At 43.3% G+C, this 15,173-nt stretch overlaps 1 protein-coding gene across 2 annotated transcripts in view; it reads left to right on the top strand.

Moving 5' to 3' along the window:
• The first annotated feature begins 1,488 nt into the window (after positions 1-1,488).
• Positions 1,489-15,173, top strand: part of LOC137914359 (enolase-phosphatase E1-like) — a 30,562-nt gene continuing 16,877 nt past the window's right edge. The window contains exons 1-5 of one of the 2 annotated variants that reach the window (XM_068757963.1): positions 1,489-1,796; positions 11,439-11,648; positions 12,773-12,823; positions 13,534-13,659; positions 13,882-13,908. In XM_068757963.1, the coding sequence (XP_068614064.1) occupies positions 1,778-1,796; positions 11,439-11,648; positions 12,773-12,823; positions 13,534-13,659; positions 13,882-13,908 (433 nt within the window). In that variant the 5' untranslated portion in view covers positions 1,489-1,777. The remainder of the gene's footprint in view (positions 1,797-11,438; positions 11,649-12,772; positions 12,824-13,533; positions 13,660-13,881; positions 13,909-15,173) is intronic. The other variant, XM_068757964.1, reaches the window with a different exon arrangement.

Genomic DNA, 15,173 nt, shown 5'->3' with positions numbered 1-15,173 from the left:
TGAACGAGGGATTGTCAGCAGAAATAAAGGTTTATTTGTTCAGCATCCTGAGCCTTTAATTCAGAAACTGTACCATAAATTATTACGATCCACAGAAGGTGAGAACCCAAAAGCTCTACACAGAAAGAACGTTCAAATGTAATTTAATACAACAGGCAAAATCTGGTAACCGGCTGCTCAGGCAGATAAAACCAGACGAACAGGCAAGAGGGCAGAATCCTGGTCACGGGCAAGGTCGTACACAAAGACAGCATCGGTATTAATAGATGAACAGAGTCAACAAACATCTGGCAAAACGTTGTGATGTCAGAGCTGGATATTTGAGGTGATGGTTAGTGAAGGAGAAGGAAGACAGGTGGTCACGGCGAAACAGGTGATGGAAAAGAGCTGATGGCATGGGCGGAAATAGATCTGCAGCGACAAGAGATCCAATGCTTGAAAATAGAAACATTTGGACAGGACTAGTCAGCCGCAGTGACAATAAAGGGTACACTTTTATCATGTTGACCTATCCAGAGCAGTGATTTGTGACATATGCATGAGGGGCAATCTGGACAAGCATTGGAAGCTGGTGTGTCGGAAGGGAAAAGGACGGAGGACGGATTCTCCAAGAGTTGTTACAAAGGCTATTTCAACAGTTGTAGACATTGGACACATTTGGGCCAGCTGTGGCTCAGTTGGTAGAGTGGGTCGTCTAGTGATAAGTAAGTCAGTGGTTCAAATCCCAGCTCTGACTGTCCGCATGTCAAAGTGTCCTTCGGCAAGACAGTTGGTCTGGCAGCACCCTGCATGGCAGCAATCGCCCACTGGAGTGTGAATGTGAGGCCTAGTGTAAAGCACTATGTAAGTGCAGTCCTTTTGATCCTGTGCTTCTAACCCTCGGCTACAGTGATTGTGATTGTGACCCCGATCATGTGGGATCCTGATATGACCGTTACTTCTAGAGTACAGGCCTGCTGTTTACATGAAGATTACATTTGATTTCACTTTTTCCATCCTGATCACCTCTCTTTCGCTTTCCCTCTCCGCCAATGACAGCAATGGACATTTGCAGCAGAGGGATCAGTTAACACGGGGGGGTCGGGCTACATGGATGGGTTGCCCTGGTCACACCTCTCGCCTAAAAAGGCAAAGCAGAATACCAGTGGCATCAAGCTGCTCTAAGAATAACTCGGGCCTGAGGTTCAGACATGTCTTGACTACAGCGTTACCAATTTGGATTTAGAGTTTTATGTGCATTTTCAAAATTAGAATATTTTGACTTTATTCCAGATCTAATAAATGTTCAGTGTGGACGTAAGATTCACGTTGTAATCATGCAACTCCTGCAGCAACATGTGCTGGACATATTAAGTTACTTTGAATCCGTCTTCACTCCTTCCTTTCACTGCATGTCATTCCCAGTGGACGATCTAATTCCGTCCATGACACTGGCCACCTTAGTTTGGTCTGTGCCTGTCTCCCCAGGCTCATCCGAGACAGGACTCAACTCTGGACCACCGAGCAATCTTCTAGACCCAATAATCATTTTTGCGCGTCGGAATGAGAAAGTGAAATCCAGATTTCGGTGATGAGACGGTGCTGCGTTACCAGCACTGACCAGGAGGTTTCCATTGCATCCTCGCAACCAGACATTTACAAGACTTTGCCGGACCGGAATCGAACACAAGGATTAAATCACACAGAGGAATTGAGGATCTGCCACATATATTTGTTTTCATGGTAACATTATCTGCACAAGGGATTTAGTTTTGGACTAGAATTCTACGTTGAGACTATGACTGAATCAGCTGAAGGTAAAGAGTCATCTCATTAAATGCTTTTATTCTGTGGCAGGGCTCTGTTTGGTTCTGAAGCCTCGCTGATGTTCTGTCTGGCTTTCAGGGGAACTTCATGATTAGGAGTATCTAAAAATACAGGGCTATCATGTATCGGCTGTTTGTTAGGCAGTTTTAAGTCCCTTGTGATATCTGTATGGGGACAGTCGGCTCCACAACTCTTCCATTTGTTGCACACATTAACTGATTCTTTTGCGATACTGTTTTTCCCTTCAGGTACAGATAATATGAGAAAAAATGAGAGGCAGGAAGCAGTTCTTGTTGCTATTAAACATCCCATCATGACCACCAAGAGCTCAATTTACAGCTTGATAATCGTCCTATTCATCAACATTATACAGTAATACCCCAACATACAAGTGTTCTGAGATACGAGAAAGCCTGTGAGAAGTATTTTGCTTTGAGATGCGAGTATAAATTTGAGATGCAAGAGTGCAAGCTCGCTTCTAGATTGACGCTAGATGGCTGAGCGCTGCTTGTCCTCCAAGCACGCTTTACTCGTTCATTTCAGATATTCACCACCTTCCGGATACCTGTCTGGATTAAAAAAAAAAAAAAAGGATTTTCCCATTTACTTATAAAGGAACATTTTCAAAAAATAATATCTTGTAAAATAGACATTCAATTCACTCACCAAAAAATCACAGTCATAAAGTGTCTGATATGAACCATCAAATCTCTTCTGGATCTGATCCAGAATGAGGTCAGGAAGAAATATGACATTTTAACATTAAACACATTTATGGATTCACTTTTACTTTTCATGGTTGGTGTATGAACCAAGAACAATCTAGATCCATTTGATGATAATCCAGATCACCATGTGAATCCAGATTATCATTATTTATTGATTTCTTTCTTTCCTGTGCCTTGGCGGAGGTGAGTAATTACCCTCGCCGAAGCGGAAGTGAGGGTATTGCAATTGGGTCCGTTTGTCTGTTTGTCTGTCTGTCCGAGCACATAACTCAAAAACTAGTAACCCAATCTACTTGAAATTTTTACACAAGCAAGGTTCTGTCCGTGGCTCGGTCCTCCCCGAGAATGGCGTTGATCCGGATCTGGATCCAGATTCTAGAATTATTTTTACATCTGGAATCATGCCTGTGCTGTAAACTGCCACTTTAAGAGGGAGGGACACGAATGGCATGATGGGAAAAAGAGTCCAGAAGGAGTCTTGTAGTACGTTTCGGAGCAGCAAGCTAGAGCAGGTTTGGCCCCTCTGATCCGGAAGCCCTGTTTACTGTCTCACAAGATCCAATAGTCTATTGGAGGCGAGGGTCTGCAATCTCTGATTGTCGTTTTCTAGTTTGAAATGTTTTGCTGCAGGACAGACTCATTTGTGAATTTCACGTCATTCTGGATTTTGAGATTGTTGATGCATTTCTATATTGTTACCCTCGCCGAAGAGGAGGCGAGGGTATTGCAATTGGGTGCGTTTGTATGTTTGTCTGTCTGTCCGAGCGCATAACTCAAAAACTAGTAACCCAATCTACTTGAAATCTTTACACAAGCAAGGTTCTGTCCGTGGCTCGGTCCTCCCCGAGAATGGCGTTGATCCGGATCTGGATCCAGATTCTAGAATTATTTTTACATCTGGAATCGTGCCTGTGCTGTAAACTGCCACTTTAAGAGGGAGGGACACGAATGGCATGATGGGAAAAAGAGTCCAGAATGTGTCTTGTAGTACGTTCCGGAGCAGCAAGCTAGAGCAGGTTTGGCCCCTCTGATCCGGAAGCCCTGTTTACTGTCTCACAAGATTGAATAGTCTATTGGAGGCGGGGTCTGCAATCTCTGATTGTCGTTTTCTAGTTTGAAATGTTTTGCTGCAGGACAGACTCATTTGTGAATATCACGTCATTCTGGATTTTGAGATTGTTGATGCATTTCTATATTGTTACCCTCGCCGAAGAGGAGGCGAGGGTATTGCAATTGGGTGCGTTTGTATGTTTGTCTGTCTGTCTGTCTGTCTGTTTGTCTGTCCGAGCGCATAACTCAAAAACTAGTAACCCAATCAATTTGAAATTTTTACACAAGCAAGGTTCTGTCCGTGGCTCGGTCCTCCCCGAGAATGGCGTTGATCCGGATCTGGATCCAGATTCTAGAATTATTTTTACATCTGGAATTGTGCCTCTGCTGTAAACTGCCACTTTAAGGAGGGGCACGAATGGCATGATGGTAAAAAGAGTCCAGAAGGAGTCTTGTAGTACGTTCCGGAGCAGCAAGCTAGAGCAGGTTTGGCCCCTCTGATCCGGAAGCCCTGTTTACTGTCTCACAAGATCGAATAGTCTATTGGAGGCGGGGTCTGCAATCTCTGATTGTCGTTTTCTTGTTTTGTATGTTTCTGTATGAGTGGTGTCACCTGGGGAGTTTGCAGAAACCAGAAAAATAAACGCTTAACGCTGCTGTAGCATTAAGATGGCTTCTTTGGAATATCCTGACAGTAGAAATATTAGTAGAAATATCTTTGATGCGCTATCGGACGTTATTGATATATGTCCCATAGTGTTAAAGCTATGCTGTGGATCAATGCAGCGATCATCCAGGCGACAATCCAATTTGTAGCTTTGATAGAAAGGGTTTAATCACTGATGGGTTAGAAATGTGAGGACTAAATGTGACCGGTGGACTTCTGCGTTGTGTAGTTCGTGCAGCGTGTGATGCAGGAAGGCGCCACGGCATACAGCGGGAACTTTTGGAGGCACTCTCTGTTTAATCCGGTTGACATAATAAAAGAACATCGATATGCGTCGCTAGCATACGGTCCAGCCCAAACTAAAGGGGAAGAAGACATGCAACAGTTAGCATCTCCCCACACTTACTTCACACATACAAGGTATTGGGGATGACTGACCTCTTCCGCGATCAGATACAAAAAGGGAAGAGGCAGCGGGAGAACTCAGTATTTATAACAGACGCACAGACACACGAAGAAGAAATAAAACCATAGAAGAAGTAGCTGGAGGACCTGAAGTCTGCACAGCGTATGACACACCAGGTATAACAGAATCATGACACACGGACAATTTTGTGTAATTATATTAACACTTATTAATGAACCGGTTACATAAACATTCCCAGGATAGATTATTCCATGAAATCCTGAAAGTGCTGAAACTGAAGTATCCTGAGTGAGCGCTGACCCTCCGTCCTCACCAGCGTAGTGAAGTCAAACTATAGTAGACTCTGTGGTTGAACTGGGAAGCCTTCAATCAGCTCCAGTCACAGGTTTGAAATTGTTCCCTCTCAGTGATCTAATAATTAATATAGCCATCCAAACCCTGAGAAGTGACCACTGGGAGGTTTTGTATGTGGACACTAATGGTGTGGTGATGCGGTTATAGTCGAGGGAGGTGCTGCTAAACTGCTTGACTCAGCAGTAATGGAATAACTTACAGTAGCTGCCAGCAGCAGGCTGAAGGAAGCAGACAGGTGGCCTGAGCTTCTCCAACACACCGGTCACATTAGCAACGACACTATTTCCTATCACAAAGCTAATCAAGAGGCAAAAAGTGACACAGATCAAAAAGCAGACTTCGCAGGTAAAGAAGCTGTTGTACGATATGAAGCAACTATGAAACATCAAGGCGAAAATGACTTGGGTCCTTTACAAGAGCCATTTGTGAAGTATATAAAGTATTACACCTTATAGAGCGCAACAACATGGAAACAGCATTGGTGCCAGCCAGTGGAAGACAAATGCTCAGAAGGCGGTGTGACAATAACGTAATGATGAAACTGAGAATGAGCATAAAAAGAACCTGCAATGATTCTGAAAAATGAATACTAGCCAGAGCCACTAGCAGCCAGGCCGCTTAAGACAAAGACAACCTGTAAGACGCCGCTGGTGACGGAATACGTAGCACTAATATAGATTGCTGAGGAAACATTTTTCTAATGTGAGCTGCCAGAACCCGGCTAGAGCCTCCTGCTTAGCCTAGCCCCAACCTCCTGCTTAGGTCACTCTGCTTCTTTGTGGGGTTTTATTAGGGATCGACCACAGCAAGGAGGTCGCAGATTCGAATCCGACTTGTGGCCTTTCTGTGAGGAGTTTGCATGTTCTCCCCGTGTCTGCGTGGGTTCTCTCCGGGTTCTCTGACTTCCTCCCATCACCAAAAACATGCAGCCTAGGCTGATTGGTGACACTAAATTGTCCGTAGGTGTGAGTGTGTGTGTGGCTGGTTGTCTGTCTCTGTGTTGCCCTGCGATGACCTGGCGGCTTGTCCAGGGTGTCCCCTGCCTCTCGCCCATTGACTGCTGGGATTGGCTCCAGCTCGACCCGTGACCCGATAACGGACAAAGCGGTTGGAAAATGAATGAATGAATGAATGAATAAATGAATGAATAATAGTAAAAAGTGTGTGTAAGAGAGAGTAAAATTCAGTTAGCTTTATTGCAGGCTAGCACGGTAAGGGGATGGGTAGAGGTGTGTGTGTGTGTGTGTGTGTAGGCCACATGAGAAGCTGCAGAAACTGACAGCAAAGCATTGTCTGTCTGACTGGGGCATTAATGGTTGGTTTTTTGTACTCAACAGTGACAGCGTACATGACGTCAGTCACTGCTAGAGTTTTATGCAGTTTATTTTTATTGTGAGTGACCGTCACCTGCCCTCTTCGCAGACGAGTCATAATTTATTAGTTTTATTACCTGCTTACCGCCGTAGAGGGCTGTGCACACCGCAGTGAACATGTTCTGAAAGGAAAGTGCAGTGAATTTATTTGTGCTCCGACAGCGAGCACTCCAAGCTGCTCTGCAGGGGAAGCTCAGTTACCAAAAAAAACACGAAGTGGTGAAATATGTGCCGCTGTGTGTAGATTTCATTAACTAAATATGCGTTACAATACCTTCATCTTTTGTTCAGAACCAGCTACTTGTCACCGGTAACTGACACGACTTATCCCCACGGCGCTTTAACAGTCATGCTGAGTGTCGAAACTGGATGGTCATTGGATAAATGCTGGGCTTTGTCCCGCTCATCAGCATCTCTGGGGCATGATGATTGGATGATCTGTCTGAGGCAGTTATTTTGATTGACAGTGAACTAAGTGAATCAGCGAAACGTAAAACATCCGAACATTTTCCAAGTTTTTCATTAGATTTCTCTGAACTGACCCAGAGTGTCACACCTTGAGGCGGGCCGGTCTCATTCCCCCACTAACTCTCCCTGTCTTCCCCTCTCCTGTGCTCCTGCCAATCAGTTCATTCTCGTCACCTGTGCTCCTGCCACCACCTGCACCACATCAGCCATCAGCCCGGACACTACATATACTCGGCTTAACATGCAAGTCCAAGATGTCCGAGTTAACATCTATGTTTGGCAATGGCAAGGTGGGAATTCTCTCCTTTTCTGAAACCAAACTGGATGATTCTTGTAAAGACACTGACACTGAGATTGAGATTAAGGGATACACTGTCATCAGGAAGGACAAGGACCGTCATGGGGGCGGGGTCTGCATCTATGTCAGATCAGACCTCAACTTCACCATTCTACCAGAACTAGGAACAGACACAGAGTCTGTCTGGGTAAAGATCATTTATCCCAGAGCTAAACCTCTGGTCATTGGCGCAGTATACAGACCCCCAGACAAGAAATCATGTTATGACTTATTGGAGAAGCATGATAGGCTTAGGAAGCTCGGAGGTCATTCTGATAGGAGATTGTAACACCAATGTCCTTCGGAGAGGCACTCCCACTTTCAAATCCTTCAGCAGCTTCTGTAATTTGCATAACTTTACCCAGCTGATTCAGCAATTTACAAGGGTAGCACCATTTCTAGAACCATAATAGACCTAATCCTGGCATTGGACAAATCTGGCCTATGACAGCATATTGATTACTCTATCGATTAACTATAAGCCTTGTTAAAAAAGGAAAGTCTTTAGTGTACTCTTGAACATAGAGATCGTGTCTGTCTCACAAACCGAAACTGGGATCTGATTCCACAATAAAGGAGCTTGATAACTGGAAGCTCCGCCCCCCTGTTTGCTCTTGAAAATTTCAGGAACCAAGAGCAGGCCAACATTTTGTGAATACAGGATTGTAGTGGGGAAATATGGGATAATCAGCTCTGTAAGGTAAGGAGGGGCCTGGCTGTTGAGGGCTTTAAAAGTGAGTAGAAGGATTTGATTCTCAATTCGTGATCTAACAGGAAGCCAATGCAGAGACGCCAGAACAGGGAAAATGGGGAAAATGGGGAAAACAGGGAAAAATTTAATAACAGGAAGTTCTCGGTCATCCAGGAGTTAATGTCCTTAAGGCACGTCTGAAGTCTAACCAACTGATCAACTTTGTCTGGCTGAACTGACAGGTATAATTGTGTGTCATCTGCATATCACTGGAAATTTATGCTATGTTTCTTAATAATGTTACCTAAGGGAAGCATTTACAGCGTGAATAAAATAGGTCCAAGCACTGAACCCTGTGGAACTCCATATTTAACTTCAGTGTACGTAGAAGATTTATCATGAACACGTACAAACTGAAATCTATCAGATAAATATGATCTAAACCAGTTTAATGCAGATCCTCAAACACCAACAGATTGTTCCAGCCTCTGTAACAGAATCTGATGATCTATTGTGTCAAAGGCTGCACTGAGATCTAATAAAATAAGCACGGAGACAAGTCCATTATCAGACGCTATTAAAGGTCATTGGTGACTTTAACTAATGCTGTCTCTGTGCTATGATGAGCTCTGGAACACGACTGAAAAACCTCAAATAACTGATTGTCTTGTAAGAATTCACACAGCTGACTGGAAACTGCTTTCTCTAAAAGCTTTGACAGGAATTGAAGGTTTGAAATTGGCCGATAGTTAGCTAATACATCAGGATCCATTGTTGGTTTTTTGAGAAGCGGTTTAATGATTGCTGTTTTAAAAGACTTGGGTACATAGCCTGTGAGTAAGGATAAATTAATTATATTTAGCAAAGCAATACTGATTGAGGGGAAGACTTCTTTAAGCAGCTTAGTTGGGACCGGGTCTAAGAGACAAGTGCACGGTTTAGATGAGGCAATAGCCACACTTTGTTGCTGCAAGTCAATGGGGGTGAAACTATCCAAATAACTATCAAGAGTAACAGCTATATCTCTACTTCCATCGCTCAGGGAGGGGTCAATGCCACACGAAGGCAGACGCTGATGAATGTCGTCCCTAGTCTGATGACATTGCTTTCCACCAAAAAGGGGACTGGTGAATGCTAGTAAGAATCAGGAACAACAAATGTAGGGACAGCCATATACTCTTTTCCCAAAACACTCAGTTCAATGTGTACAACACCGTGGTAATGCACCGTTTGTACTCCCTCGATGAGCACTTTAGAGGGCTGCAGCTTCTACTCCCTGAGAACTGGGTGGCATCTCCAGTAACATTAGGTAATACTGGTTATTTGGGAGCCAGAGTCAATCAGGGCTCTGCACTTTAGTCCATTAACTTCCCCTTAATTCCTGGGACCCACTAAGGGGGTTCCTTTTCTTTCATCTTCAGTTATTTTAACCGGTGGGTGGGGGTCATGCTGCTTGCCCATGGTTAACCCAGCTACCATGGGCTTTAGGCATTTAAATACTGAGCTGGATGGGGTGTGTCCCCCTCAACAGGGGTTGTGGGTTGGAGTTGATGGCCTTCTGGGAATACTGCCCTACAGACTCGAGCAATGTGTCCCTACTTCCCACATCGGTGGCATGTAATACCCATACTGGTATCCCTTGTGAAGGCTGGATTGTTGGGGGAGGGACTGACTCTAAACGGGATAATTTGGCCATTTGCTCTTCTTGGTTGCGGGCTAACTTCTTGTCTATCTCAGTCAACTCTGATATTTCTAAGGCATATTTTGATTTTTCTGCCCTCTCATTCCCACCAATTCTGATGTGACATGCACCTGGGCATCAGTGTTCTTAGATTTATGCTGGGATTGAAACCTTTTAGTTTGCCAAGCTAAACTTCTAAACTCAGCCTACAGTTCTCTGAAACTCATAACAAGCACCACTGCATCAGGTTCTGGACCTCCTCTCTGTAGTGGGTTTCATAGTTGTTGGAGATGTGACCCACCACAGTGGTGTCGTCCGCAAACTTCACAACCATGTTTGTGGAGTGGATGGCAGAGCAGTCGTGGGTGAAGAGGGTGAAGAGTGCAGGGCTGAGAACGAAACCCTGGGGGGTCCCAGTGTTCAGGATCAAAGGGGAGGATGTGGCGTATCCTATCCTCACCACCTGGGGCCGGTTGCTGAGCGGTGGAGACAGTCCCAGGCTGTGGAGCTTCAGAGCCAGCATGTCCGGTGGGACGGTGTTAAAAGCGGAACTGAAGTCCACAAACAGCATCCTGACGTAGGTGTTAGGCTGCTCTTGTTACTACTGTACTTGAGATACAGTGGTCTTCACTAGGGGAGTTGTTCTTGGCAGGGTATGGTCAGACATGCGTACCATGTAGCCTGGGGTTGCACCTGCAGGAATATCATCCTGGGATGAAGGTCCCGGAAGTATAGGTGGGAGTCCTGGAGTAGCAAGCTGATCCATATATGGTGACAAACCTGGGTGGTGGGTTGAGTTCATATGGTGGGAAGGGGTCTGCTGGTGAACAGCTTGCGTTGCGGTGGGGCTGCCACGTTGCATTGATGGAGAATCTGTATAAGTGTGTCACATTGTAATGTAGTTTTTGCTTTTTAAAATGTTTTGATCCAGACGGCAGGGGTCATAATTGTGATGGAGCCTTAACATTTAATAGTCGGCAGCCTCTTTTCAGGCAGACTTCAACTCTGGACTTGATAAAACCCAGTGGACTGTAATTAAATTTAAAAAGAGGAATATAATCTTACCAATAAACTTTATATTATGCACTTGCAATAATATCTACTCACCATAAATTGTGGTCCCAATAATTACTTCTGTCCTTCGTGGTTTTTAATCCAGGGTTCTTGGTTTCTGTGCCGAAGCAGTTTTGAACCCTTCATTGCTCGTTAACGAAGCCAGTCAGCTGTTAATACCCGAGTTTTAAGTCTTAGTCCTGGTTTCTCTTCTTGGAGGTAGTCGCCTCCTCTTCTTCCTCCTCAGTTGGACTTTTTTCCTTAGCAAAGAAGCTCTACAAATACTTTTGTTTCTTTTTATTAATTTTCGCGAGTCCACGGCTGTTTTTTTCACAACGTATCAAGACGCGATTGTTACGTTGGAGAAAATCCGGTCGTTTTTCCAAATAAAACACCTTTTAGACGCTGATAATCGATACAACAGAAATTGTATACATTAGTTGTTCTTTCTTTGCGGCCCGGTAACAAATGCCTCACGGACCGGTACCGGGCCGCGGCCCGGTGGTTGGGGACCGCTGATCTAATGTACTGAGATGCACCTGTATTCTAATTGTATAAATATAAACGTAATAGGATGGGAGACGAACATTTCTGGGGAGTAAGTCAATAACAAGCCCATGCATCTGTAAAGGGATAAGATTTAATAGTGATATTTCTACTGACACTAATACTATTAATACTGATGGTAATATTCATATTAACATAATCGCAATGGCAAGTACGTAGATTCCTCGACTCTGAACTATGAGATGACAAATGTAATGAAAGCCTCTGTGTCTGATCGCAGTGTTCTGTCTCCTCAGCAAGGACGTCGACCACCACCATGGTCATTGACAATAAGAATGGAGACATCGGGTCGCCGTCTGTGCGAGGGTCCAAGAAGACTTTTACAGATGACCTCTACTCTACCTTCAGCTCTCCACTGGCCTGGATCTTGGTTCTGGCTCTAATTATTACATGGTCTTGTGTTTTGGTCATCGTGTTTGATCTGGCAGACTACAAAACCATTTCAAGTAAGGAGTGTTGTTAGCCGTTCGTTGTCATAGCTTTGCTGTTAGATCCAACGCATTTCAGTGTACACCACTTCATACACTGTGGGTGAGCTTCAGGAACATACGATACGATACGACGATAAGATACGATGATACAATAGGCTACGCTACGCTACAATACAATACACTTTATTTATCCATACAGACAGAGTCCTCTGGAAATTGAGGTTGTTGTGATATTTTGTAAAATGTCTTGCTTTTTTGATGGAAATATGGTAATTTGTATATGAATGCAGGCTTCTGAATGCAGAACTCTAATATGACAAATTTTGACTGAGACTGAGGTTAAGAATGGATGTCCCATCGGAATTATGTTTGCATCCAAAATATCTGCTAGGAAAACATAATAATAATAATTGTATTCATTGTCAGAATAATAATTATTTTATTCTATTTTTACATTTTCTTCATAAACGTATTTGTTGTGGCGTAATATGTTAAATATAAAATGTATTTCTACGTGGCAAGGCTGGGAATGAAATACACCACTGTATTTTTGTATGTATATTTTCTCTAACAGTGAAATGACTACTAAGCTGAATGTTTGTTTACATTTTCCTCATAACTTCATTCATTTTTATTGTATTTAACAATACTCAATGCTCTAACCCTAAAATAACATGAACATCCTCCCTCATTTCATTCCTTACAACAGATAACAGTTTATTCCCCTAATGATCTGGAATAAGAATACAAAATAAAGCATAATAATATACATTATCCTTGAGTATTATTTCATATTTACAATTTCATGTTGGCAGTGCAAAAAAAAATACTTCATCTCTAATGAGCTAAATGTAATGCTAATAGCATACATTTTAATTTAATTTCTGTTCTGTTTTTTCTAATCTGATATTAATTAAAGTTAACTTTTTTTTTTACAATTATCACAATTTCACACCAATTTGAGACCAAATTAATACCTTTATTGATAATAATTCAAATATTCTCTTGGACACATTATGAAATGTATTGTGTTATAATATGATAAATGAAATCGTAGTCATGCCACGCCAGTGCAGGCACAACGCCAGCCCATCTCCTTTCCTCTCTGCTTCTTGTCTCTGTGTTTCTCCTCCAACCAGGTCGTCCTCCTCCCACCATCAGAAAGGTTTTAAAGGAATCAGGCCGTAGAGGCAAGGCATCCTATCTCTACTAACCTTAATCTGATTAAAACTACTCATCAGCTAACATTGACTGCTAATTCTAGCTATCAATGTTAGGAAGCCTTCAGAGCTCCGTCTGTAGCTTAGTGAAGGAAAGCTGGGTTATTGCTTCATGCTTGATATTTTCAGACACGTTAGTGGTTATGTGTCGTTTGTGGTTCAGCTTGGCTAGAAGATAGATTTCTGATGTGTATTATTGAAGCTATGCTATCTGAAAAATAAAATAAAGCAATCTGATGTAAAACTTCAGCCCCTGAAATGCATTGATAATCATATTTTGAAATGCCTATTTGTTTGTTTTTATTCTCTCTAGTTCCATTTATGACCAAAAATTCTGAAATATGGAAAACCTTGCTTGTGCATTGTTCCAAATGAAGCATGTTTAAAAATGTTTGCCCTGATTCCTCTTCATCAAATGATGAGCTAACAATAAAAACAGAAAAAAGACAAATCTATATTCAAATAGGCAAATTGGAATAACTCACACTTGATGAATGAGAGACAACACAATATGTTCCATTTGCCTGTGGCTGCTCCGACTCCAGTTTAGCTCTATGCTGTATTGGGACATTTCTTCATCAAGCTGAATAAGAGCTTTGTTGCTGGGATTACGTTTGAGTGGCTCTTGGACATGTTTGTTCATGTCTTTGTGTGCCTGTTTCATGTTCCCGCTGGACCAGGAGGCCTCGGCAGGATCGGCTCGGATCCCATGAAGATGGTGAACGACGCTGTGGAGGAATCAGCAGACCTGATCACCGTTGCATTGAAATTTGCTGCCAACCTGTTTTCTCCCGAGGAAGATGAAGGTAGAGTCGCAAGTGGAGACAATGATGGGATGCACAACAGTGTGTGGGTGAACGCTGCCTCTCGCCCGTAGTCGGCTGGGATAGGCTCCAGCACAACCCGTGGCCCGGAGAAGCAGCTCAAGATGATGAATGAATGAATTTAGAACTTAAACAGGACACAGCTTATTGGGCACGATTATGATGTTGCAGTGCGTTTCCTCATTTCTCTCTCCTCTCCTCTAGGAAATCTATACGCAGTGAGAAAAAAAGGTTTGTATGTGATGCAGCTATTAACAAGTGCGTAACCGGAGACGGTGTGTGGAACTCACCCTAGATCAGTGCTTCTCAATTATTTTCTGTCGTGCCCCCCCTAGGAAGAAAAAAACATTTTGCGCCCCCCCCCCCCCCCCCGAAAAAAAAGCCCACTATTGTATCCTTATTAACATACAAAGAAATAGGAAAAAGAAAGAAATATAGATCAACTTACAACAAATAATAACTGTATTACCATTTTTTTATGTCTGCAACCGAAAATAAGGAAGTCAGGTCTTTCTTCTTCTCCCACCATAGATTGTTTACAACCGCTCTTCTTCTGCTAATCCTCCCTGCGCGCACTCTGACAATCAGGGCGCCACAGCCAACTACTGGAGTGGATGTGCAATTACACTTTACTCTCGTAAGGCAAAAAAACATTTTCTCCGCGGTCACAGGCGCCCCCCCTGACATCGCACCGCCCGCCCCACCATTTGAGAACCACTGCCCTAGAAGCAGCAAGGTCTTAATAAGACAGTCTCCCCTACTGTCTTGATATAAGTGAAGTATACACATGTAAACACATATAGGAATATACACATAATCAATCCCGTCCCTCATTAAAGAGTGATGGAGGCAACAACAGCAATAGTTGCAGGTACTGTGCGCTGGTGCTTCCTCTGCTGCCCTTTCAAAGTAAAACAAGTTTGCCTGATTACCCTCGCCGAAGCGGAGGGGAGGGTATTGCAATTGGGTGCGTTTGTCTGTTTGTCTGTTTGTTTGTCTGTCCGAGCGCATAACTCAAAAACTAGTAACCCAATCGACTTGAAATCTTTACACAAGCAAGGTTCTGTCCGTGGCTTGGTCCTCCCCGAGAATGGCGTTGATCCGGATCTGGAACCAGATTCTAGAATTATTTTTACATCTGGAATTGTGCCTGTGCTGTAAACTGTCACTTTAAGAGGGAGGGACACGAATGGCATGATGGGAAAAAGAGTCCAGAAGGAGTCTTGTAGTACGTTCCGGAGCAGCAAGCTGGAGCAGGTTTGGCCCCTCTGATCCGGAAGCCCTGTTTACTGTCTCACAAGATCCAATAGTCTATTGGAGGCGGGGTCTGCAATCTCTGATTGTCGTTTTCTAGTTTTCATTGACTTTCTCTAATAAACTGTGCTCACTAAAATATTAACAGTACGTGAAACTGGTATCGAAACATGAAGGAGCATAATTCAGATGAGTTTGTAGCTTCTTTTCCTCATGCCGTTGATTTTCCTTATTTTCACTGT

Source organism: Brachionichthys hirsutus, unplaced genomic scaffold, assembly GCF_040956055.1.
Source record: "Brachionichthys hirsutus isolate HB-005 unplaced genomic scaffold, CSIRO-AGI_Bhir_v1 contig_388, whole genome shotgun sequence".
In the NCBI taxonomy this organism is placed as follows: Eukaryota; Metazoa; Chordata; class Actinopteri; order Lophiiformes; family Brachionichthyidae; genus Brachionichthys; species Brachionichthys hirsutus.
The sequence above is the reverse complement of the archived record's forward strand: the minus strand, read 5'-3'. Positions and strand labels throughout refer to the sequence as shown.